Below are 26,398 nucleotides of genomic sequence, written 5' to 3'. Positions count from 1 at the left end.
TGGTGGGGAGTTCTCCAATGAAAACAGCAGAAGAAGCTAAGTTATAAGAATCAAAATATTTTGAGGAATTATACTGACTTCAGAGAACTTCCATGCCAGGACAAACTGGGGGAGCGACATTTCCAGAGCTGGGTACCAAGAAAGCACATGCAGAAATGAGAGATGTGAGGAAATGAGAGGTCTCTAGCTTGGAGGAGAGGAGAATGAGGAGTGACCTCATTAATGATTACAGATATATAAAGGGTGAGTGTCAGGAGGATGGAGCCAGGCTCTTCTCAGTGACAACCAATGATAGGACAAAGGGGTAATGGGTACAAACTGGAACACAAAATGTTCCACTTAAATTTGAGAAGAACCTTCTTCTCAGTAAGGGTGACAGGCTGCCCAAGGAGTTTGTGGAGTCTCCTCTGCAGACATTCAAACCCGCCTGGACACCTTCCTGTGTAACCTCATCTGGGTGTTCCTGCTCCTGTGGGGGATTGGACTGGATGAGCTTTCGAGGTCCCTTCCAATCCCTGACATTCTGTGATTCTGTGATCTGAAGAGCTTTTTTCAGCGTGTTTTGAAGGAACAGGTCTAACACCAAGAGCTGCACTCTGAGCAGCAGTGGATGACAGCAGCCACCCTGCACGGGCACAAGATGCCACAGCACCCCGAGGAAAGGGCAGGTCAACCCCACTGAGAGGATGTGCAAGCTCACCAAAGAGGATTTTGAGGGCTCCTCTGCGCGTTCACGATGATTTACATTTTGATTTGGCTGCCACATCCCTCCTGAAAATTGTCCAAGGGTGGCCAGGCAGGAGCTGGCAATGGCGCTGGCCGGTCCCTGCGTGTTTGCCTGTCACCCCTCGCAGGCAGCGCGGTTCTCCGGCCCCCTCCAGTGGCTACAGAACACGCAGAGGACTCAGCTGCAGCCTCCCAGCAGGACTTCAGGCTTTTGCAAATCCAGTCCCTGCTCTCCACTGCACAGAGCGAGACTCCCCCCTCCCCATGGCGAAGGACAGAATTAGACAGAGACGGCGGTGCTCTTGCACTGGAACATCTTTATTCAGCCACGCGTGGATCCAGACCCACCGCAGAGACCTCCTGTCTGCTCTCCGATCTGATCTTGCTGCCATGCACAACCATCTAACGCCAGGCAAAAATCAACAGAGCACGGACGAGCTCTCATTGAGGCGGGACTCTTGTCACCTCTACTCTGTCCTCGGCAGGTTCTTACACTGCTTTCTTCACTGGAACGGAAAGGGTTAAAAAGAGGTTCTGTACCTCAAAGGCTGGTTTTGGTGTAAAAAGTGCTTTGCTTGATTTTGAGAATGGGAAAAAAACAAAACAAAACAAAATAAAACACACAAACACCACACTTCAGACCAACAGATGCTTTTCCTCTGCCTTTTGCAAACTCTAAAAGAGCAGGAAATTATATTTGGGTACTGACTACCAGCATTTTGTGCTCTGGAAATCCCCTATAGCAACAAAGACAAGTAGAAAGCCCACATGAAAAAGACTTGCTTTGGATCTGCTTTGCTAATTCCTGATCTGTTCTGGTGTTTTAAACATTTTCCAAATCTCGTTATCCCATCTCACCCAAGCTTACAGCAAGGCCACACAACACACACTTTATATTATATATATTTATATATTATTGTTCTTCAATATAGTGGATGTACACTGCAGAAATGTTTCGTTTCCCACCCATGACTTCAGATATTAATTTGTTACTCATCTCACCTGAGCTTGCCCCATGGAAAACATAGAATAGAATACTTTTACAAAAGAAAATGCTTTGCTACATTGGAGGAAATTGTGAAGTCTGAGTTAAGGCAAAAATCAATGTTGTTCATATTGTGTGAAGATATATGCATATATTACTCGGATTTCATATTGGAAGACTGCTGTTCCTTGGGTTTAAATGGGCAGGGACAGCCAGAGGATATACATTTTGGCTCTACGGGACAGGATGCCAATATCATGAGTCTATTTTGAGATTCATTATCTCCCTACAATTAAAATTACGGATCTTCAAAGTCTATGTATTACACCACTTCACTTAGGCAAAGCTTTGCTGGAGGCATAGACCCTCAGTTAAATGGGAGTTGGATGGGAGCCCTAGCAAAATGTCTCCTGCACTTCAAAGCTTTGATTCTGCAAATATCCAAGTGATTATTGAACTTTAGGAGAAGCATCCTTTGGCCTGTGAATTGAAGGCTGGAGATATCCAAGGTCAGGGGAATCCTTTGGACTCTCCATCAGTTGGATTTAAACATCTATGTAGTCCTTCAAGCTTGAGGTGGAAAGACCTACCCATACACCAAGGCCAAAGTCCCCAGCCCCAGCCTGGCTTGGGCTTACTGGTAGGACCTACAAAGGAACCGTACCAGCACCAGGTATTGACTCAGAGCGTGGGGAGAGGGTGCTCGTCTCAGTTTCCTTCACATGCAAGTTACGTCCATGAGTAGGACAGTGTCAGGAAAGGGCACAACGGCCAGGAGATCAAATACTGAAGGCAGCTGTAACAGAAATTGTAACAGGTCATCTGCAGAGGCTCAGCTTTAACTAGATTCTCGAGTTGTATCATACACTGAGTTAACCACACCCCTAACAACTGAATTCTCCAAATTTCTTCGGGCCACTCTCCATCATTCACACCGTAGCATTTCACCATAGCTCATTCCAGGTGAGGTGAGTTCTCCCCAGTGGAGTATACACCTTCTACATCCACCCTACTACCTTCTCCCAAAAGGCACTAATGTGTGACTGGGTTGCAAAACTGTTTGAAAAAGTAAAAATCAAGGGGGAAAAAATTTGACCCAAAGAAGCTGTTGCCATGGCACTTTCTCAAGACAACCTCCCTCACCTTCTGCCTCTACACACTGGAGCCAGAAAGCGTGTTCAGCTCCTGCAAAACATTATGGTTCCACCAGCAAGGTGACAAGAGGCTTTACAACCTGTTTGCATCTTTCAGGCATGTTAACACTTCTATAAAGCAAGCACACGACTCTCAGGCAACATGCTCATGGGCTGCCCTGGCCTCCAGCGTGGTGAAAACCTAAACCATCTGCAAGCCCGAAAGGGAAAAAGCACAATACTGCTGCCTTCTCACCTTGAAAGCCTACATGCCTTCAGCTACATACCGTTGTCACTGTATCTCACCTGATGAGGGTTTTGAAAGTATCCTCTGCTTTGGTATCTGAGCACTGTGTGTGACCACCACGCTTTAGCCTGTTCTCAACAGCGTCATGCTCAGCAGGACAAATTCTGCCACTTAAAATCAGGGAGCACAGCAATGTCAGGAAAGGCACGTGTACTTCAGCAGATAATAAAACACACAAGAAATCCCACTGTTGCTTATTGAACTCCATCCTAAACACATCCCATAGTGGGAGGACCAGAAACTGACCTGTGGTTTTGTCTTTATTGATACCTCTGGAAAAAGAGCATTTTGTAACTAGTGTCAAAACCTATGGGGCAAGTCCATGGGGCAAATCTATGGGGCAGCCATGAGGACCTGCTCCTCAAGAGCCGGGATAACCACACCTGCCAGCCAAAGGCATCCAAAACATGAGGTAGCTTAAACAAGCCCACTTCTCCGTTACTGCTGAGGGACAAGGAGAAGAGTGACCAGAGCTCGATATCTTTCCCAGGAAAGGATCTTAATGTCCTTGCCATCCCGTGTCTAACTCAGCTCTCAACAGCAGCTTCCTAGGCACAAATACCATACAATAAATAAATCTCCAGCACCTTTAGGATCACATCTAAAAGAATACCCTTTCCAATGGCATGGACAGGGGAAGAACAACTGGCAAAGAAAAATTGTCCAAAAAAATCAACTTATAACACAGGGACTAGAAAGAACTTGGATCAATCAAGTAAAAGCAGGTACCAATTATCACCTGATTTTTTATCCAAGATCCTGAGAGACCATCATCTCTGTCCTTCTGAAGCTGCTATTCTGACAGTGTTTCCTATACAATGACTACGTGTCCACCTTTAAGGAGCCAGCTGACCTTGAGATCCCCACGAAAGGCTGTCGACTCACTGCAGAATCACACTTTTCTGGGAGATTGTGACACGACGGCAAACAGCAATGTAGGGGCACTGGAAATCAAAGGACCCCAGTCTGCTGGATGCAACACTGCTGTTAGAAGCACGTAACCTCCTAACTCTTCAAGAAAAGACAAAAAGTGCTTTCTTCTCCCTTTCTCACAATGCTGGTAGAAGCAGCAGGCAAACAAAAAGACCGCTTAAGTGGGTTATGGAGTAAAAAGTGGGTAGGAACTTATATTTCTATGTGCTGTGCACTGTCAGCTGCTTTACTGGACCTTCAATAACATCATAATCACTGCAATATTGCAAGCAGGCAGTCTAGAGATCATTTTGATGTCTTTTTCTTCATAACCACAGACAGATTCACACGCATTGCATCAATCACCATCCAGCACAGCAATGCAAGTTTAATTTAGCAATCCCTCCTCTGTCACTCCTGGTCACTCCCAAATTATCAAACCCATTTTACACTGAACAGAAGATTATTTTGGCAACTGCTTTTCCAAAAGGTACCCCAGAAATCTTTCAGGTTCTCGTGCTGGCTTCACGTGAGTATCGCAGTCCTTGTCCCACCACCACTGCAGTAGCAGTTGAACCACAGGTGACATCTCCACAACGGGCTGTGTATCTAATCAGCCTCCAGACGTGAAACCACCTTTTTTCCGTTTCTCTCCACATTTTTTCATCCATGCTATGACAGTGGTTACGAGACTTGACCCAGTTCCAGGCAGTCGGGGGGAGGACCGGCCAGCCCTGCCTTGTCCATCAGTGCTGGAAGGAGAGCCAAGCTTCCCCAGCAGATCTGGTGCTCTGCAGAAACGACTCAGACAGGACAGGATTACACATTCTGTTACTCTCCCCTCTGTGCGATGGGGCCTCTACACGAAGAAAGCCAAGCCAGCAGCTACCTTGCAGCACGTAGAGACGTGGATACAATTTTCCAAGTAACGCACAGCGCTGGACAGGAAACTTGATGCATTTCACACCAGAAGAGGACAGCAGAAAATACACCCACTTTTATAGCAGCAACCACAAACCCGCAGAGAAAAGAAAGGCCAGGTACTGACAGCGGGAAGAGAACAGTGGTGTTGTAAAACCCTTACCAAGGCAAGGAGAGACTCCCTTGTATGCTATAGCAAGAGGAAAGGCTTAAGTACGGACACTTTCCTCACGCAGAAGTGCTGCTGAGACCCAAGGTGTGTGAACCACAGAGCAATAACAGAGGTAGAGTCAAAACAAGTGGACATACGCTAACAGCTATAGGATATATTGTATTTGCTCATGTAACAGCCACACACGCTTATTGGCCTTATCGCACAACCAGTTGCAAAAAAGAGATCACCAGTTAGAAAACCGGGAGCTTAGGAATAGACACGCAAAATCACTGCACCCTAAATTTGGAGAGGAAAAACCACAGGGGCAGGGAATTATGTGCACTCCATGAGCAATACAATATTTCACTGTGGGCAAAGGGTTAGGATTGGCACCTGGCTTTGTCAGCGCACTCATTTACGAAACCAAACTGTCCCAGAAAGCAGCCAGTTGCCCTTTAACTGTGTTCATGAAGTAAAAATTGTTTAATGGGGTCTGGGATTGGAAGGATATGGATCAGATCCAGACGAGATTTGCCAAGTATTCTTCGTACAGCTATGCGGCAGAGAGACAAGAGGCTCCGGGTGCGGCCTGCAATGAAGAAAACAGAGAAAAACTATTGAGGGACAGAGAGATTAAGAGAGAGGGACAACAGTGTGTAAACAAGTGCTGAGCTCTGGCTGATGGCTGAGGAGAGATTTACCCCTTCCAAACACCGAGGCCATGCCCTGCGCAGCAACACGAAGGCAGCGCAGGAGAGCTGAGCATGCACAAATGCTCCCTGTGAGGAGCCCAAACCTTTTGGCCAAAGATTTGGAGCAATGGCAGCCAGCACATGGGCAGTTTGGATGGGCAAGCTGGGGACTGCACAGGGTTGTGACCACCGAGTCAGCCCCTGAATAGCAGGGTTCAAGAGATGATGGCTGAACCTACACCAGGAGAGGTTTTACACTAATCTGATCATTGTAAAACTATGTGGACTTTATTTTTGCTCTAAACCACCCCCTGGGAATCAAAAGCATTGACAGCCAGCTCAGGTCTTAGCCCAGCTTTCTTTCGAGAGCTGCTTCTCAGTTCATGGACAGCTCTTCCAGGACAGGGACAAGACGATGGTGGCGCCCACATTGATTCAGGAACTGGACCTCCAAGGTACCACTCTATTATCCTGCACTCTCCACCTGAAGAGTCCCATTTGCCTCCTAAACCCAGGCTTAATGGAAACCACCTGCTTCAGCTTATGAGTGCCTCTTCTCATCTAAAGTGTGGGCAGGTTTAAAAACTAGACATGTGCAAAGCTGAATTTGGGGTGGGGGCTGGGGGTTGTATCCCACACCCTGAATCCCTTTCAGATTTCTCTGGAGTTCAAGAGGGAAAACCCCACTTCCAACCTTCGTGCAAAGCCCTGGCCCTCGCCAGCTGAGCTTGGCGGTTTTACGAGGTGCTGTCCTTGCTGGAACAAGGGTGTGCACTGTATTGATGTTGCTTTTATTATAAAAAAGAAAGAAAGAGCAGGTAAATTTAGGCATGTTGAGGTTCTGGTTTACTTCTTTTGTAACTCATTCGCTTCCCAGAGGATGCTAAATTTTAAAAAGCCAGCATTTTTCCCACCTTTTTCCACCACCATCTAAGCTCTCCCCACCATTTGCTACCACTAGTTGTGGCTTTACTTCCCAAGTAGCCTGTCAAGATACAACTACTTCTCGGGTCCCTCCCTGGGCAGCCCCCGCAGAGCACAGGGTCACTCAAGAACAGCAAGGGCACATCTCCATGGCTTGGGAGAACTGGGTCTCACTGGATATGTCATCACCTGCTTATGGTTTGCAGACCCAAAATCCAGCCCTGACAGCACCACACTGCCTAACCTTGCCTCAGGCTGCTGAGGACACTGCTGGGCAAGGGAAAAGAGCTGGGAGAAAGATTAAAAAAATGTAAAGTTACAGAGGTCAGGCTGCTGATAGGCACCATTGGTAGCTGAAGGACTCAAGAGGGAAAGCACCACACAAACACACAAAATGCAACAGGAGAAACACAGGGAGTGTAGATGGAGGCTTATGGGGAAGCCGTTGAGTTGAGTGATGGGTGTTGACAGAGCTGGAGGCAGCAGCTCCGCAGCCCTGAGGATCCGTGCCAGGGAGCCGCAGAAGCCAGCCCCTCAGTCCTCTCCTGCCTGATGCCTGCCTGGCCAGTAACGCCTCCTGGGGAGGTGTATCAGGGGTGGTGAAGTCATTAACGCCCAGCTTAACAGCTTGTTAAATCCCAGTTATCTGTTCCGTGTATTAGAATTGTTTTACACTTTCAAGTTAGGTGTAAACTGCTTACATTATCTTTTTGCTAAAGGCACTTGAACAAACAGACCCAAAAGAGGATGGTAACACACACCCTACCATCTTGGCATCTCCTAACTAACCAAATAAACTCTTCAAAGTGTTCTCCTGAATCTAGAGCTAGATAAAACCAGCTGTAGGTCAAAGCCACTTACCCCTTGCTTCTTTGAACACCTCTAGAGCCTCAGGGTTGACTTTGACCCTTCCTGTGGATTCAACTCCCAAGGCCTCCACTTTCACCAGGTTCAGATTGGCTCCAAAGTCAATCAAGAGGTGGACAAACGCCGCTTCACAGCCATGCCGCAGGACAGCGTCCATCACGCACACCGGGGAGCCCCGGGAGAAGCCTTGGATGTTGATGGGCCCACAGCAGTTAAAATCCGGGTTGGCTCCTGCCTGGAGCAGCAGTTGGAAGCACTGGAGGTTGTGGTAGGCGGCGCTGATGTACAGTGGGCAGACCACCAGCGTGGTGAGGGGCCGCACGGAGAGGCTGGGGACCCGGGAAGCGACGTGGTGATTCACATCCACGTCTGCGCCGTACCTGGCCAGGGGAGAAAGAAGAGCTGAGGTTTGGAAACAAAGGCAAAAGCTAAGGCAAAAGCATCACAACTGAACCCCAGGGTGACAAAATGGCAAGGGCTGAGGCTGAAGGACACGTGGAAGATGAGCACTCTGACTGTCTTTGATACATCTGGGGCCCACCTCCCAAAACCTGCCTGTACCTACCCTGAGAAGGGCCTGGCAGGGCTTCTGAGAGGGGATGCCATAACCAGTGCGATCTGATCTTCAAGTAGCAAAGTTGTTTCTCTGCCCACAACAGCCCAGGCTTGGGAGAGAGCAGCTGAGGAACATCTTTCCTTACCCTCCTGAGGGATGTGCCAAGCATGGCCTTGGCACAAGGGACGGCTGAGCCCTGAGCCAGCACCACGTAATGCTGGATGCTAAAGAGCTGGCTGGGGAGCAGGGATGTTTCCAAATGGCACAGTTGAAGAGATGCTGTGAAATAACTTCCCCACCAGGATAAAACAGGCCAAAAAGCAATAGCGGCAATCGATCTGACTGTCACAAACAGCAGGGAAATGGAAACAGAAATCTGCACTCAGCAGTGAAACGTATATGACAAAATCCTGCTCCTGAAGGAGCTGGGGTGGTGAAATCCCATCAGGAGTCAAAAAGCGACCTCTTCCCCACTATTCAGCTCAGCGGAAGGGATGTACCCGCCAACTTTGAGCACGCAGGAAACTGGAAAAACCCAAAGTAATTGCGTCAGACCTTCCGCCCTCCCTCCTGCACAGCTCTGCTCACAGGTTATATATTATACTAAATACCACAAAAAAGATTACAGCTCACTGGCCAGCACTCCGAGGGCGACAAACAGGAGGCCTCCACGAGCTGCAGCAGCAAACCTCTCGAGCCTTTTGCAACTGGCTCCTGCCTCACCCTACCCCACGGAGAAGCCCCTACCTCACATCTTCACTGCGTGGTGCCACAGTGTCCCAGCTGCTCCATAAGCCCTGTGGCCAGAGCAAGGGCTTGGGCTCGTTGTGGCACAGAGAAGGCACAGGAACTGGCTAAAGCCCTGCTCGATGGACATCAGCATCAAACAGGGGCAGCGCCTGCAGCATATTTCATTTGGGAAGTACAGATGGCACTAAGTTGTGAACAAGCAGAAGACAGGGCTTATTGGCTTTGGCTCTTTTTTTTTGGTGGGTTTTTTATTTTTTTTTTTTAGGAAGTGAAGAATGGGGCCAAATAAATGGGAACAAAAAGGCCAAGTGTTGCTCTCTGTAAAAAGTATGGAATTTGAAAAATGGCAATGCTGAGGAAAGAAGGGACAGCAGAAATAAGCACTTATTTCCCCCAGGCTGGTTAACACCCAAGCAATGGGGACACTCTAACTCCATCTACTTTGCGTGCAGCTTGAGGGGGAAAGAAGGAGGAAGACAACACAACCCTCTAAGGAGTAGCTGGTTTTAACTGCAGCATTGCAGAGCAAACAAAGCCCTGTCCCTTCTCACCACAGAGGAATAAAAGGTTCCTTTCCCCACCGGTACCCCTCCCAAAATTGCAAACTGAGCACTCAAAGGACTAGTTTTCTCTGTCTTCCTGGATAGCGTTATATTCCTTTCTGCAGTTAATAAAACAAATAAGGAAACCACCTGAGGATAAATCCTGCCTCAAGGCAAGCACAGCTCTTGCTGAACCCAGGAGGGGCTGGTCCCTATACACCAAATACTTAAACAAATACATCAGTTCTGAGGGCAGGAATAGCCTCATTTAAATTAAGCATGTGCAGAACAAGGGCCAAGGAAGCTTATTTAGGGGCTGCAAATGGCATGCAGGGTATTTTTACCCTAATGCACATGCTCTCCCAAGCATGAACATCTTGGCTGAGATCTCAGGAGACTGATGGGGTGGAGAAATGCAGAGAAAAGACAGAGTGAGGCAGTAATGACGTTGCCAAGTGTGAGCTGGTCCTTGCACCAGCCACAGGACCAAGCTTCGCTTCCCAGGCCAGGCGGCTAGCCCAGGGATCACTGCACACTAAGGGGACATGCCCATCTCTTGGGGACTTCCCCAGCACTTTGCTCAATCTGCATCACTTACGTTAGAGCACAGAGGCCTAAATAAGTAAGGGTGTCTGTTTTCCACAGGCACATGTTCACCATAGATAAACAAATCTCTTCATATCAAACTACACGAGCATTTGGAACGAGTAATCTGTGATGCCGTGAGACTTCTGTAGGGACGCTGTTGGGCCACTGCCTCCTATAGCCATGGTCCTCACCAGACAGCAGGTATACACCTTCATTTCAGTCCTTTTTTTTTCCATTATTGTCATCAAAAGCTTCGGTGGAAACCCCTAGCTCAAAGAAAGATACAAAATTCTGATTTTTTCACAGTTAGGCATGCGCCTGAGGCATCAGATGATTTGTCAGATCTCCTTTTCACCCTTTTAGTGTGGCAAAGGGGTCCTCTCCTCCTTAATATGCTCAGTTACACTGCGAGTACAATGCAACGGTCCGATTCCATCACAGCATGATCACATCACAAGCTGTTAGGAAAGTAATCTATACCCAGGCAATATAACCATAAATATTTCCACCAGCCGCCTCATAAAATGGATCACCATTCCATAGCTATGTATATATTTACTATTAATGGATACAGTTTCACCTATTGCTTGGTTAGCTGGTTCAGCAATTCTGGTAGGATTCAGGATTGTGCTACTTTATGATTAAAAAAAAAAAGGGGGATGTTTAGACACCTGTGGTAAGCCTGACCTGGGCTGGGCTTTCTTTTCAGGATACTGAAGCTCTCCCGAGCTGAATATGCTCAAGTATTTCCTTATATCTCAGTAAGAGTGTCTTCCTCATTTTATTCCCCCTGCCAAATCCTTTAGATCAACATTTTTAAAATCTCTGAGTGAGCTTCGTAACATAAGACTGCATTTTAAAGTAAGCAACTCTGAACAGATCTGTGAAATCTGTACTCCAAGATATTTGAAATTTTGGGCAATCTGACAATTTGGTATTAGCTTAACAGCCTTGGGAGAGACATCGTCTAATAAAAATATACTGGACAAATTCCAGTTAATTTTTAATCCTGAAAGTTTTCCAAAATCTTGCTTTTAATATTGCTGGCAAGGTATCCCAAGGAGTAGACACATAAATCAATGCCTCAGCTCTCCATGTGCTGCTGAAATACCATTTGCTACATTTCACCCTGCCTTAGCGGTTATGTCAGGGGAGATTCTCAGGAATGCAGCGTGTGAGCTGAACCTTGTACCAACAAGCACGTGGTGAGGGGAACATCTTTCTCTCAGTCTGCAGAAAAAGCAGCATGAAGAGGGGATTGTCCCCCCTCCTTTCTACTTGTTGGCTTCCTTAGAGCTGCACTTGCATGAAAATTAACTTCCCCACAAGCAAAAAGGAAAGGAGAAAAACCCCAAGTATTCCAAAATTTTTCTATTCAAATCCTCTTGGTTGTCGTACTCTAACATCTGCGATCACTGAAGGGATTCCTTGGAGAGTGTTTCTGTGTGAATCCCAACATACCTTCTTCTCTTTTACAATTTCTTTCTACAACCTGTATTTTGCCCTTATGATCCCTTATTATTTGGCATCAATGGCCCACATAGTTGTTCAGCATGTTCCTCTACACAAAAAGCTTCCAGTTCAGAAGAAAGGAAGTGTCACGGCATGCCACAGAGGAAGAAGTTCAATTCTGCATAGTCTATGGCTAGACCTTGAGCCCACTCACTGCTGGTGCTGCAGAGGAAATTTTCTGGGGGACAGGAGGTCTCCAGCCACCCACCGCCCAGCTAAGGTGAGTATTCATCACCTCACAGTGGTGGCTGTCACTCCCTGCCCCAGAGAAGCCCTTCGACTGAGCTGTGCATCGGGTATCTGGCAAGGAGAAACAGAATCAGATGCATGGAAAGCGTCCCAGTGATGGGCAAACATCAGGCAGGCAACAATGGCCAGTGCAAGCAACAAGTACATCTCCTAAAAATGGTCAGAGCAGCCAAGCTACGCAAAAGAGAGAGGTGTTTCCAAACAATTTTTAGTTCACCGGGAGATCCAACTTGCTTGTAGATTCAATCAGGGGCATGGAGCTGATAGTAAAGGCAGAGGGGAGGGAAAATACTTTGCAAAATGTGGCTCTGATTGAACAGTGGATAGTGGACTCAGAAATGGAGACACCTCGCCTGGGCTTTTTCTTAGGAGAACAGACATGGGACTCACACAGCAGGGCATAGGCCTGCCACCAGGGCCAGGAGATGGGGAAGTCAAAGATGTCCCTTTGGGCATCTCTCCACCCTTTCTCCAGCCTATCTCTTCACCAGCATCGCCAGGCCCATGGACACACAAGGCATGCAAGGAGGGAACGGATGCTCCCATCCCCATGGGGGAAAAGATCCCAAAGGAATAAGAGAGGGCAGTAGAGCAACTCCTCTCCCCACCAGGAACCCAGTTCTCACCTGATCAGCTCCCGGAGGATGTCTGCCCGGCCCACGCGTGCCGCGTGGTACACAGGGGTGCTGCGGTGGTGCCGGCTGCCGTTGGGGTCAGCGCCAGCTTCCAGGAGGATCTTGGCACACTCGAGGTGCCCGTTGACCACAGCTACGTAGAGGGCGGTCTGCCCTTTCACGTCCACCAAGTCGATCTCAGCCCCTTTGCGGAGGAGGAAGTCGACGCAGGGCCCGTGGCCAGCGGTGGCCGCGATGCGCAGCGGCGTGCAGGGCAGCCAGCCACAGCACCACACCGACTTCTCGTTGATCCGGCTGGCATCGTGCGGGGGGAAAGCGCTGGGTCAGACAGTGCCTCCTGCATCCTTGCACCACCCCATCTACCCCAGCCGCGGAGGAGGATGCTGGGAGAGCACTAACAGCTCCCTTGAAGATCTTCCTCCCCCTTTTTGGTGCTTTATAGCAGTCCTGAAAAGCTCCGGGCTATAACCTGACTAGGCACTGCATGTAGGTAGCTATAAACTATGTGTTGACCTAATATGTTGACCTAAAGAAAATGGGAAGAGCAACAGTAACTCCAAAGTGTCAGAAAATATTTAACGTTCAAACTCGTTTTCACATGGACCAAAAGACGTGCCGTATTCAAATACAAAGCCTCTTGTCATCAACAAGTGTGACCACTTTGGAACGAACCAGTTCATCGCATGCTGAAGCAACACTGTTTGTCAACAAACCAGTTTCTGGCATAGCGCTATTTGTAGTTGCTTTTGCTTTCTCTGACAGACTGCAAATAATAGGATGTAGACATTAGCACCTCACGAATACATTTAACTTTCCATTTAGCTATAGCTATATTCAGCCTGCCTAGAGATAAGGGTATTGGCAACCAACCATTGAAGCTTAAAGAACATTTTTAAAATAAGTACCAAGGCCTCATATTTGTTCTGAAACTGTTTTATTTTCAGGGAATACTGTTTAATTCAATTGTCTACAGAAACTACAGCCTGTGTCAGAGGAGTGCCAGGAAGATGGGCTTTATGGCAGCTCTGCTGTGTCAGGAGCTGCACATACGCACAGTGAAGGACAAACCTTGCCTCAAAACTCGGTCAAAATTACCAATAAAAATAATTTCAAAAAAATACTCCCTACTCCCTTTTTTAAAGGCAGATGTCCCAAATCAGAAGTGGTCAAGCTGGGGATCACCACTGTTTAATTCCAGCTGCTCCAGGAGTGGCAGAAGGTTACAAAAGCAGCAAGGAAACAGCAAGAGGAGGAGGGGAGCAATGTATGGAAATGCAGGTGTACATCTGTATCACACTGCTGGCAAAATCCACACTTAGCCAGGCACCATGGGATGACATAAACACATATCCAGGGAAACTCAGCCCTGCCAGCACGGAGCAAGCTTGGGAGCTGCCGCCATCCTGCACTGAACAGCATCAGTAGGCCATTAGCATCCTTGTTGGACGGCTGTATTGGCATAAGAGCCTTTGCCCATTTACAGAAGAGATGTCTCTGACTGGCAGCTGCTTAGATCCCCTCTGAAATAACCTGTATTAGTCATCACGCTCACCTAGATCTCAGGTTAGCCCTATAAATCTCATAAACATACAGACCACACTCCCAGTTTCTCTGCAAGTCACTGCAGGTACCATTCCAGCAGGAACACACAGAAAATAAGGGATTTCTTTAAGGCAAATGTAGGCTGGCGAAAGTGCTCTTTAGCCAGAGCAGCAGTGGATTTGCTCTCCCAGCTCGCTCCACCCAGGCCCGTGTAACTGGTACAGGACAAAGCAGTTTTTATACAGTGCATTTACAGAGTTTGCTAGGACAGCAATGTCACAATTTTTTTCTGCAAACGCATTTTAGGAAGAGTAGTATAAACCCTGTACCAAGCCCTGAGCTGTCAAGCCTTATGAGAAAATGCTCCCTTTAACCGTGGTGGTTTGGGGATCCCTATCCCTATCCCCAAATTCAAAGAAGTCACTTCTCCGTTTACTCCACCACCTGTGTGATGGTGCTGCAGGTCCAGCCCTCCTCCTCCTGCCAAACTTTACATTTCCTGCAAGAAAGGATGACTGGCCCTACTGCTACAGGGTTCCCACACAGCATGGGACAAAAATAAGGGGGACCGAGGCAGCGAAGAGCCCCAGCTGCCCAGGTGGCAGAAAGAGGGGCTCGTTCATTCTCATTTTTGCTGAAAGGCCACTTTTTTTTGAGGCTGGGAGACATTCTGCACTCCAAGCAGTTTTCTCCATGGTGCAGGAAAATTAATTAACTATCCCCGTGGTCACAGACTTACACTGGGCAGATTTTATAACATGGGGTGTTTCAGGTTTACGTTCAATTGTAATCCCTTTTATATGTTTTTCCCATTACAAGTAGGCTCCTGTTTTCGTGGTATTACATTTCCACACCAATCTGGACAGAGCCTGTGCATGCCCGCTGCACGCTTCCTAACTGGCCTGACATCTGTCTCCTGGGAGCCCACGGGGGGATGATTTCAAGGGCAAGCTGAGCATCCTCCCAACCCAAAAAACTCCAAAAGGAGCAGGCTAAGGGGAGATCACACAGAATCACAGAATGTTAGAGACTGGAAGGGGCCTTGAAAGCTCATCCAGTGCAATCCCCCCTCCGGAGCAGGAACACCCAGATGAGGTTACACAGGAAGGTGTCCAGGTGGGTTTGAATGTCTGCAGAGAAGGAGACTCCACAACCTCCCTGGGCAGCCTGGGCCAGGCTCTGGCACCCTCACTGAGAAGTTTCTTCTCATATTTAAGGGGAACCTCTTGTGCTCCGGTTTGTACCCATTACCTCTTGTCTTATCATTGGTTGTCACTGAGAAGAGCCTGGTTCCATCCTCATGACACTCACCCTTTACATATTTATAAACATTAATGAGTCACCCCTCAGTCTCCTCTTCTCCAGCTCCAGAGCCCCAGCTCCCTCAGCCTTTCCTCACACGGGAGATGCTCCACTCCCTTCAGCATCTTTGTTGCCCTGCGCTGGACTCTCTCCAGCAGTTCCCTGTCCTTCTGGAACTGAGGGGCCACAACTGGACACAATATTCCAGGTGTGGTCTCACCAGGGCAGAGTAGAGGGGCAGGAGAACCTCTCTGACCTACTAACCACTAGGTTAGATAGGTGTGGGCGGCCGAGGTGAGGGTGCGGGCAGGGTGGGGTGTCAGAGCCCCCCTCACCTTTGGAAGCTCTCCTCCTGCAGCAAGCTCTTGAGGGTGGGCAGGTCCCCCACGTAGGCCGCGTCGTGCAGCCGGGTGTCCTCGCAGTGCTCGAGGGGGTGGTCGCAAAACTGCTCCCGCAGCCACTCCTTCAGGTTACGACCTGCGCTGGAGAGAGAGCGGGGGAGCCGGGCTGAGCCCTGCCCGGGGGTGGCGGGGGCTGTCCCGTCCCCTCCCGGCACAAGGCGAGCCCGAAAGGTGCCCCCGTGCCGGCGGCAGCACCGGCCGCTCCCCCCGCCACGTTACCTGCCTGCCCGCTGGAGGCGGCGGGCGCGTCCCCGCCGCCTGGGGGTCCGCCCTCTGCCATCGGCCCCTCGCACCGCCGGGCCGGCTCGGCCTCCGCTCCCCCGGCCGCTGGCGCTGCCACCGCCCTCCGTCCCTCCCTCCCCGGGCCGGCCTGATTGGTGCCTGCCGGCCCGGCCGCTTCCTGCCTCCGCGTTAAGGTGGTTTTTCCCCCGGCGGTAGCGGCGCGGTTCGCGGCGCCGCCGGAGCCTTTCGTCCTTCAGACCCGCCCCGCGGCGGCACCTCCGCGGGTGGGCGGCCCGGCCTGAGCCTTCCGCCCGGAGCCCGGCCGGGGAGGCAGAGCGGGGCCTTCACCCCCCGCCCCGGGGAATCTCGAGGTGTTTTTTCCGCTCAGCACTGGGAGCCGGGCCGCTCGCTGGTAGAGCGGCCTGGGGGCTCCTTCTTCCAGCAACGGGCAGACATGGGGCTGATCATTTACAGCGCTGCCCGGAGCAGCCCCACGGTGAGAAACTGACGAGCCCATTCAGCTCAAGGAACTTCATGTCCAGGGAAATCGTCTTACTGTGCTGCCCCCAGAACTAGGTAATCTGGATTTGACCGCTCAAAAGCAAGTCTTCAAAGCAGACAGCAATCCTTGGGTTACCCCTATTGCTGACCAGTTCCAGCTGGGAGTGTCTCATGTTTTTGAATACATTCGTTCAGAAACATATAAATACATTTTAAGAATGGTGACAACGATTTTGAAATTGGCCGCCACCCGTGCCTCTGCAGGAGGGCTGCCGAGTGTTGGAAAGCTGGTGGAGCAGACAGCATTTCTTTCCTTAGGATAAATATGGCTAAAAGCTGCACAGAAAGTTTTATGTTATCATATTCTCCTGTTTTTGTGGGGGTTTTTGGTTTGTTTTGGTTCTTTTCCCCGCAGCACAACTCCTGGGGTCTTTCATCAGGTTGCTGCAAGCCTGAGGGAGAAAACAGCCTGTGTGAGGGTGGACAGAGTTGCAGCAGAAAGGCAATCACTTATGAAAACACCCCTGAGAGACATCCAGGCCTGCAGGGTCTGAGCAAAAAGCAGCTGTTTTGCTCAAACCCCACCAGGGAGCTTCAAGTGCAGTGCCCAAAGCTGCACCCTCAAAGTAGCAGAGGACACATCAGGCACCCGCACAGGAACTTTGGGAGTGCAAAGGCAGGAGAAGGTGCATGGAAAGGTGTGCGCGCACACACAGAAGGTCTGCAAGGAAAGTGGTTCCCGCTGAACCCAACCTCCTCCCAGGGCAACGCTCCCAGGAGAGCTGCCATAGCAGCTTGTCGCATTGGCACCTTGGAGAAGAGCCGCTCTCCGAGCGTTTCAGACACACTCTCGGCTTCTGAGCACAGGTTTTTGAGTCCCCCAGTGCCAGAGGGGAACAGTGGTAATCCATCTAGCTTTCCTGCTGCCCCGTGGCAGGATATCAGTCCACAGACACCAGAATCTGGCTGCAAACACATTTTCCTGTGTTATTATTTGGGCTCAAGCAATGTGGGGGAGACAGGCACGATCTGCAAATCAGACCTGTTTCCCTTGCCTGGTGAAAGATCAAAAGGGGAAATGAATCGATGGGATTTTCAGCAGCCACCAGTGCTGGCTAGCACTGCCACCTCCTCCTGCCTGCAGTCCTCATGCCATTAGACAAGGCAGACCCAGGGCCAAGAATCACCCCCTGGAATGAACTGGCTGCTGGTCTGGAAACCTGACTCAATGTCTGTTTAGCCCTCCTTGAGTCAAAGGGACCAGATCTGGAAGCCAGACAATGGGGGGAGGTGGAGCTCCAAGCTCTCGGCTTGGTCTGTGCTCCCCGACCTTCGTCAAAGGCTTTCTAGGGTTGAGATGGGCTCAGGCAGGGCTTTCTGAGGTGGGCTTGCCTACCTATCTCCCTCTCTTTAGGAGATGCCTATGCTGAGTTTGCAAGCATCCCACGTTCCCTGGGACAACGGAGCAGACCCAACACCCTTCAATGGGCTCCTGTTCAAGCAGAACATTACTTTGTTTCTAACCCTAATCTACAACTGCATCCAGCTACAGAGGCTTTATGCAGGGGGAGCAGCCATATACATCTCGGTTTCTTGTTGCTGGGCCTGATGATAGAAAAAGACAGACCATAGTACCTTTATAGCTGTTGCATTGCCCTCACAGATTTAATGAGACTAGATTTAATGAGCTCCCCGAGCTGCAAAGCATTGCATTGGACTGCTGGCCAGCGATGAGGTTTCATCCAGAGCAAAAAGGCACATTAGTCCATGGGCCCACGTGGCCTGGGACCAAAAGCCATAATGCCTGTGTGCACAAGGGGATAGTTATTGCAAGGGACAGAAATCTTTGTGCTTTAGTGCCTTCCCAGCAAGAACACAATGCCAGTTTTCAAAGCTTTTAGGAACAGACAGCTCCTGCTCAGCACAATTTTTCTTTAAAGTAGATTTGTTTACTCACTCTGTGTCATCTGGAGCTGACGCTTTTCTCTTCTCCCAGGTGTAAAGTGCAGACAGGCAAGAAGGAGGAGCAGAGGACTCAGCAGTGTTTACTTGCAATATGGTTGTCCCTGTGGACAAAGCAAAGTGCCAGAGAGGAACTAAGTGGCTGGTAAAGAGCACAGATGAAGCTGGAACACCAGTGCCCAGATTGCTCATGACCTGAGGTTCATTCAGTTCTTCTGGCAGAAAATATCTCTGTTAAACCACTGTCTTCTCTCTCATCCATGTATTTGTATGTGTTTATTTACTTAGAGACATGCTGCAATGAAAGTTTTTACACACCATATCCCATTATACTTTCTAGCAGTTTATCTCCAGAACAAGGCTTTTTTCTCTTCTTTTTTTTTGTTTTTTTCTCCCTAAATGCATATGAAAACCAACTAATCCCAAGCTGACATAACAAGTTTTTATACAGGGGTGGTGGAAAGGGAGTGGCTGTGATTACTGTCTTGGCCTCAGAAATGGCCGTCACTGGGAATTTGTAGGTGTACAAGAGAAATCCAGTGTAGAAATACAAGGTAATGTAAGTCTGTATCACTCTTTAGTGCAATGGAAAAATGTAAATTTTCAAGCAGGTTAGCATTTGGCCAAGTCTGCAGAAGTAACTTTAGCTCCAGCCTACCCAGCTGCTCCTACCAGACATATCTCTTGGAAGCCAAGGGCATAGGCTGTGGGCATCTCTGGCTGTTGTTCCAGCCTGCCCCACCAAGAGGTTGGTCTAGATGACCTCCTGAGGTCCCTTTCAGCCTGAATTATCCCATTATCCTAATAATAATCAGCCAATGCTTCCTGCCAGTGCTCAAGTCCATGGACTGCTTCTCAAAGCTGCAAAAGGCAGTTGCTGCTTGTTTGAGGTACACCAGGCAGATCCTCCACTGGCACAAACCAGCGGAGCTCCAGAGGGATTGGGGTCGGCTGACTTCCTATCTTGGAGCATGTGGCATAGTACTTCTTGACACCTGCCCTGGCCAGGCCCACCACCAGAAGGGACAAGCAGCCACAGCAGGTGAGCTCATTTGGCCATTCTCTCCATGGCCAGCAGTTCATTATCTGTGAGTGGCCTTTTGGACTGCTGCACCGATCCCACCCCACCTGAAAACCAATCCACCCAGCGACTGGGGCCGTGACCTTCTCAAGGAGAGCTTCCAGTAGGTAAAAATAACCAGTAGTCCAACACAGCCAACACACGCTGAGTCGCTCATTAGGCAAGACCTTTTCTTCAGCTCCTAACACTGTAAGCCATGAAAGAGAAAAGAAGTATAAAAATAAGTAAATGGCGAGTAAAACTGATTCTCCAGAGGAGCCCTCAACCATGGGCAGCTTGCTCAAGCACCTGTCCACATTCACTAACATTTCCAGCTGCCTCTCCTGAGCAGGCACATCCTCCTGCTTGCCATCCTCTCCCAGCTGTGCTCCTTATCCTCCAGGTGAAACTGGCTGTTCACCCCTTCTGATCCCATCCCGCTCCCGAAAACAGGGTGCTGAATTCCCATCCAGCACCACTCACATCAGGAAGGAACCAGCCTATCTCTTGGGGCACTGCTAGAGAGCCCCTGTCCTGCAGGACCTGGGTACGTGTCCCCTAACCTGCTCTTCCCTCCACCTTCCCGTCTCCCTTCTGCAGCCCCTGTGAGCACCAGGCACTTGTAAAGCAAACAAAGATGTACAAAGACCCACAGCTTAACCCGTCTTTATGCACTTTGTCACTGGGATTATTGCAAACAAGAGTTTCCAGTTTCAAGGCTGTGCAAGCTCCCTCCAATGACCTAGGAGGTCTGTGTCACCTGAACATGCTGAAGGAGAAGAGTAGGGGGCAGGGGTGAACTCCAATTAACCCACTGCTTTTATTCCTGGGATTAAAGCAGCGCTTGCGTTTAGTGCCAGACTGCACAGCTCAAGACTAAGAAATACACCTTCTTCTCTCTCACTTCTGGATTAACAAGGACATCTTGAGAGTCTTGCAGCCAGGCTGGGCTCCCTGTGACTGAAAAGGACAATTATTTATACCTGACACTAAAAAGAGTGGTTAGCCCCACCACCACCACCTCCTCCAGCACCCCTTCCAGAGACACCACCTTTTAAATCCCCCTCGGTTCCTCCCAGACCTGCCAAGCAGCAGAAGAAAGCTGCATTATGAAATACTGAGCAATTGTAACTGCTCCGGTGCCAGAGTAACAGTCAAGCTGTTCTTAAAAAAAAAAAAAAAAGAAAAGAAAAAAAAGAAATAAAGAAAAATATGCTATAACCATAACTGTAATTCACGCTTAGCTCAGTCTATAAAACTTCTCCCCTCCTGGATCTAAGCCAACAGCTTGAATTTTTAGTGAACTCTAAAGTTAAGTTGCCCTGGTGATAAATGCATCTGTGGGGAAAGTGTGTGGGGGAAACCCCCCATTTTCAGAACAGCTTAACATTTTTCTGCAGAATTTGTGTAGTTTCTAAAGTGGAGATGAAGATGTACATTAACAAGGGGCTGCAACAGAAAACAGGAATGAGAGATGGGACGATAACTTAATTCCAGCATCTGGGACTGTCATTAGGACAGGGGCTGTAATCACAAAGATGACAACAGATAGGTTGCTTGGAGTCCAGTAAGTTAATTACATGGCAAATGACATGCATAAATAATGACTGTCTTGAGAGAAAAGAGGCAGGGCTGATGCACGAGCTAGCTGTAATTTGTCCAGGACTTTGCTCCTTCAGTCTCGACCATGAGAAAGTGCAGGACATGGAGTGGAGGTTATCCTGTAACACCACAGAAAAGCAGAGATCAGAAAATCCCACCCATTTGTCACCTTGGCGGGTGGCACAAAATGAGACAGAGATCAATGGTAACCCTGCTGCTCTCAGCAGACTGGTACGATCAGTGCTGAAAGTGAGGAAGGAGGGTTAAAATAAAGAAGCACCAGGGTAAACACAGATAAAATCAGTAGCCCGTGTGTGGGTGCTGACAGGCTGTGAACATCTTACCTGCATGGGGGATGTTAACCCCAACATGGTCCCAAAGGAAAGGTTACACTAGCTCCATCACACAATGACACTAATAAGGCAAAATGGCCAAAGAAAGGTTGTATTTCACACCGGTTCTGCCTAAAGAGGTGTGTCACATCACATCCCTCGTCCTTGGATGTTTGCTTTTTAGTACTTTTAGCCTTAACCAGAAGGTGCCTATTTATAAGGAAACTGGACCATCATTGTCCTACATGCCCCTTTAATTTCTCCCCAAAAAATTACAGCACCATCTCATTGAGAGCTGGAGTTCATGCTTTTTTCTCATTCTTCTCCTAGCATTTACTTCTGCTAAGGACATAAAAGGCTCCAGCTCAATAAATCCTTTTCCAGTAGTGCAGTACTGCCCTGCAGGAGCTCCTCAGGAGAGCCCACCTCGAAGCACAGAGGACCTGAGGAAGGGTTTACATGAGCCCATTCTCTCAGGGATGCCCAGCACGTGAGAAAGGATGCAGCATGTACTTTGGCCACAGGTCTCCAGCTCATGGAACAACTGTGCTTGTGGGTATTTACTTTCCTGGGTGCATTACTGCGATCAGGCCATCACCATCAACAGCTTGAGGCACCATCAGAGACATCCCCAGCGTGAGGCAGGGGAGGGAGACACCAGTGGAGTTTTTAATCACCACTTTTTCCAGGAGAAACGGCCATCTGGAGCCTTCCTCTGATGGCAGATGTGGGAATATCAAAGGAGAAGCAGGCGCCTCCTTTACCTCGGTCAACAAACGAAACACCTCCTTGCAGGCAGGTTAGAAAATAACATAAAACCTACTGAGGACAAGTTTCCATTGACGGCAAAGTGCTGCCCAGAAATGAGTCACGCAGGAACATTTCAGTCAAACCTCCTCCACTCCCACCAGGGGACTTGCAGACAAAAGGGATTTATTTATATTTTTCCCTGGTTTTTTTATCTTCAGAAAATATTCAGATTTTTATGGGAAAGTAAAACTAGAAAGCTTTTTCCCCTTTGTTTTTGCCCTTTGAACAACTTCTTCCACCACCTCTGTGGGATTGTCAGAAGAAAAATGTCAAGGAAAAGCAAGAGCGGGAAAAACAGAAAGGAGCTGTAAGAGCTGAGGAGGAGAAAAGTTCATTTCCAACGTGGTCTGACACATGTGCAAAACACTTCCCTGCAGCCTGCCCTGTCCCTCCCTCTTCCTCCGAGTCTGGCCAGTGTCCCCTGCATCCCACTGCCCTGAGCAAAGCCATTGTCAGCCCCTCTGCAGTGGGATGTGCCCCCTTTCCCCAGGGCTGCACCCCATCTCTTGCAGAGAAGAGGTAAACTGGCTCCACTGGGCAACGAGATGGGGCAGGTTTCACCTCCCTCGCATTTGCTCTCAATGTTCATAATGCCAAAGACACTGTGCTAAAGAGCAAACCAAATGGCTAAAGCCCTCACAGAGTTTTCTATTTATAACGTTAAGTAAGCAAAGGGAATGTTTGGAGCAGTGTCCTGGCTGTTCAATAATTAGAGGAAAATGAATCCATTACGGAAAGTATGGAAATGGGGAGGGGAACTGCTATCAGCAGTGAGAACAATCCAGCAGGAGGGATTATTGGTTAAAGCAATAAGCACAGGTGATGTGGGAAGGGAAACCTGGCACCATCAAGTGCCTGATGCCCAGACTCTGGTGTTCTTTCCGTTATGTTGGACTCACAGCTCTGATGCCTTTCACCAAAGTGATGCATCCCTAGGCAAACCTGACAATGGAAATCCTCTGTTTCATACAAGTACACTTTTAAAAATAGGTATTTCAGCTAGGTTTAGAGAAGATGCTGGCTCCACTGAGACCAAAATTAATCCCCAAATTGAGAAAAAAGGAGACCATGACACAATTCGCTGGATAATATGGGAATGTTTGTCCATCACTTTGCTAGCAGCATTGCTGAAGACATTGAAAATGTACGTTAGCTCCTAGGCAAAAATGTCAAATACAAGGCAACTCCAGTGCTTTCATATACGCTACAGCAAGGCTGTAGACTCTGGCTCTAGCCAAGGAAAGGTCTGGTACAGCCCTGGGGCTTTCTGCATCACAAGAGGAGTGTTAATGCAGAGGAGACAAGTCTCATCTCAAAATCTTTCATGTTTTTTAAAATGTTAAACAACAACAGACAGGATCAGGATCTTTGTTCAAAGTTATAGTTAGTCAATTGGTTTCATTGTCTCTTTTTCTGGACCAGAATCTTATGTACACCATCCCGTATCACAGAAAGCAGAGCCAGGGATGCTCTACAAGGCACACAGCTTTCGTTCAAAAATATATTGGGGGTCTCATCACTGGGTAGAAACTTTGAAATTGTGAATGGGAAGGCAAAAATGGTTTGGTTTTAATCTGATGCTTTGCAAAATCAACTTCAGATCAGAAACTAAGGGTCAGGAGAGACCCGACTCCTGATTTCCCAATGCTTATTGCTGGCAATGCTGGAATGAGATTTCCTTTGCCTTTTGGCTTTGGTTGAAGGTCTCTCAGGCAAAGAACGTGGTTTATTCTGTGAACGTTCAGTGGCAGGTTCAAAGGAAACAGGAACCACCCTGAACTACTGGCATTTAAATGCATCTGGCTTTTCTGCATGTGTCCATCCACACTGTAGATTGCCAGGCTTTCATACTTCACTGCAAAATTCTGTGATTCTATGAAAATGTCCCAAACCAGCTTTTTTCTCCTGACACACAGAGAAGGCAAACAGTGGATAGGTCATAGAAATCATAGAATGGTTTGGTTTGGAAGGGAACTTTAAAGATCTTCTAGTCCAACCCATCAAGACACTTCAAGGCAGTCCAGATCCAGGCCCAAGGGTGCAGCCCCCAGTGACTTGGAACAGGACTGCTGCCTCAAATGAGGTCTGCCATGAAATTTGGTCTCTCCAGCATTGAACAACAAACTCAAACCTGCATTAGTGATGAAAGGCTCACTGAGTCCCCCATGGTAGCGTCTACACCTCCACCTTCCTTCAGAGGCTGTGCTTTTGGAGATGCCCAACCTCACTGCTGCATCCAGCTAGGAACAAGCATCAGGATCTCCATGGTGCTGGACACCTATGGAGAAAGCACATTGTGAAGGCAGCAAGTTCTAGCAAAACCTAGAAAATGCTGTTAACTACAAAACAAGCATGGGACTATGCAAAAATAGGAGACTGTTTCATAATGTGCTCACATAAACAGATGAATTAAGCCTGCTCTCCAGACAGCTCTAGCTGTATCTGCCTTGCGAGTGCTTGACTTTCCCACCTTAACACTGTGCTCTTAACGTGCTTTTTTTCCCCGTGTGTTGTATATAGAAAATACAGCCGCCCGCCCGCAGCCCCGGCTCTGCAGTAAGAGAATCCCCGTGTTGAGTGAGTGCAGGCACTTACCGGCTGACACAGCGTCCCCGCCGTGATCACAAGGGTCTCTTTATGGAGCAGCTCTATGGGCACAGGAGACCTGGACCAGCCTAACCGAATCAGCAGAGAAAAATAAACATCCTTTTCTTGGAAGTGCCTAGCGCAATTTCATCAAGCCGGACTACAACCGCGAAGGAGCCGGATGTATATTTATTGAATTGAGCCCTAGGAGAATAAAAGGGGAAAAGAAGCCCCCGGCTGCTGCAGTGAGGGGGGGATTTAAGGAAACTAAACAAAGCAAGAACTACCCCCTACTCAAATCCCAACGCTAAAAAAAGAAACTACAAAGTCATTTTCAGCTGTGATTTCCGCGGAGGGTAATGTGAACATGCTGCGGTTTTAAAACAATTAAACGAAGAAAGGTGTCTTTTGGAAAGAGGGGCACAAGAATTACGAGCGCGTTTCCAACCAGCGGCATTCCTGCCTGTTTTATGGCACGCTCTGGACGCCGGCCTACCTCCAAGGTGGAGTGTGAACATAAAACATTTCCCCAATTGTTTTCCTCGCTCAGATGCAGCGATGCTGAACAGCTGCGAAGCGACGTGTGGGCGGCGTTCCCTGGCCGGGCTCTCACTGGCGGTGGCAGGGCACGGGGGTTTAGAGCTAATTAAGAAATGAAAATTGACTCTCGGCTCCACACATTTAACCACCTCCCCTTGCTCCCCGTCCTTCCCAGGGAAGGGGTTTCTGTTTCAGGATATTTCAGATCAACCCCTGTTCAATTTTTCTCTGCTTCTTTTGTCTTTTTCTCTTATTGGAGTGGCTCTGGAGAGGCTATTTAAAATGTTTCGGTTACCAAAAATCAGCCTCCAGTAAAGAAATAACATTGACCATTCTGGTAATACCTCTTCAAGTCTCTCCTCCCTCAGCAATGCAACATTTCTTTTAACAAATGACTCCAACTTCTTACCTGTCCCCTCAAGAAGAGGTCCTGTGCTGGAGATGCATTAGAAATGTCACCCAGCTCTGCTTGAGAATGATACAGAAAATATGGCCTGTCATGCCCAAAGAACATGGAAATGTTTTATCGGGGATCAGAACAGCTACAGCAATAATAAAAACATATTGTACTTGTACTGGTACAAAGGTGTAATTTTGCCTTTTGACTTTTAGCTTGTATCCCTATTAAGAAAGATGGCCTGCATAAGGAGCACGTAGAGAAGAAGGGCAGGCAGGGATGTTTCTTCTGCAGCACTGATTCCTTCCTGCAAACGCTTCTCCTGGGTTCTCCAAATCACTCCCTGAAATGAGACTGATGCCCCTCTGCCCAGCTGCACCAAATTGCTGGGGTGCCTCTGTGACATTAGGAAAACACATGAGGAAAAAGCTACCCCTGGCTTGGCATCAGGCTGCAATATCTCTGCGCCCTTAAGGACCCTTTTTCCAGGCAGAATAAGGAGTGTTGTAGCCCAGGCACTTGGCAAAGCTGGGGGAGTAGATTTGCCACTCTGTTGCTGGACTGGGAAGCTGGGGTGTATGGACCTGAGATAATTTTTATCCCTAATTATCTGAGCACATTTGGGAGCACCACCAGTGCACCCACTCAGTGCAGAGATGGATTAACACAAACCTCTTAAGGCTTTGTT

At 48.5% G+C, this 26,398-nt stretch overlaps 1 protein-coding gene and 1 long non-coding RNA gene across 7 annotated transcripts; one reads left to right on the top strand and one right to left on the bottom strand.

Moving 5' to 3' along the window:
• Positions 1-1,023: 1,023 nt before the first annotated feature.
• On the bottom strand, positions 1,024-26,398 carry ASB1 (ankyrin repeat and SOCS box containing 1). Of its 6 annotated transcripts, XM_065069231.1 has the most exons (7): positions 24,783-26,398; positions 24,319-24,465; positions 18,379-18,487; positions 15,633-15,774; positions 12,445-12,747; positions 7,616-8,001; positions 1,024-5,727 (listed from the first exon to the last, which is right to left on the bottom strand). In XM_065069231.1, the coding sequence occupies exons 3-7, from the start codon at positions 18,386-18,388 to the stop codon at positions 5,594-5,596; spliced, it is 975 nt and encodes a 324-aa protein (XP_064925303.1). In that variant the 5' UTR covers positions 18,389-18,487; positions 24,319-24,465; positions 24,783-26,398; the 3' UTR covers positions 1,024-5,593. The 6 variants fall into 6 exon arrangements, with proteins under 6 accessions (XP_064925303.1, XP_064925301.1, XP_064925304.1 ...); XM_065069229.1 differs by lacking the exons at positions 24,319-24,465; positions 24,783-26,398 and having other exon boundaries at positions 15,633-15,779; positions 18,379-18,575; XM_065069232.1 differs by lacking the exons at positions 24,319-24,465; positions 24,783-26,398 and having other exon boundaries at positions 18,379-18,522.
• Positions 16,358-18,640, top strand: LOC110363813 (uncharacterized). Its single transcript, XR_002422149.2, has 2 exons — positions 16,358-16,496; positions 18,418-18,640. It is a non-coding gene; the product is annotated as an uncharacterized LOC110363813 (long non-coding RNA).

Source organism: Columba livia, chromosome 7, assembly GCF_036013475.1.
Source record: "Columba livia isolate bColLiv1 breed racing homer chromosome 7, bColLiv1.pat.W.v2, whole genome shotgun sequence".
NCBI classification, from domain to species: domain Eukaryota; kingdom Metazoa; phylum Chordata; class Aves; order Columbiformes; family Columbidae; genus Columba; species Columba livia.
The sequence above is the reverse complement of the archived record's forward strand: the minus strand, read 5'-3'. Positions and strand labels throughout refer to the sequence as shown.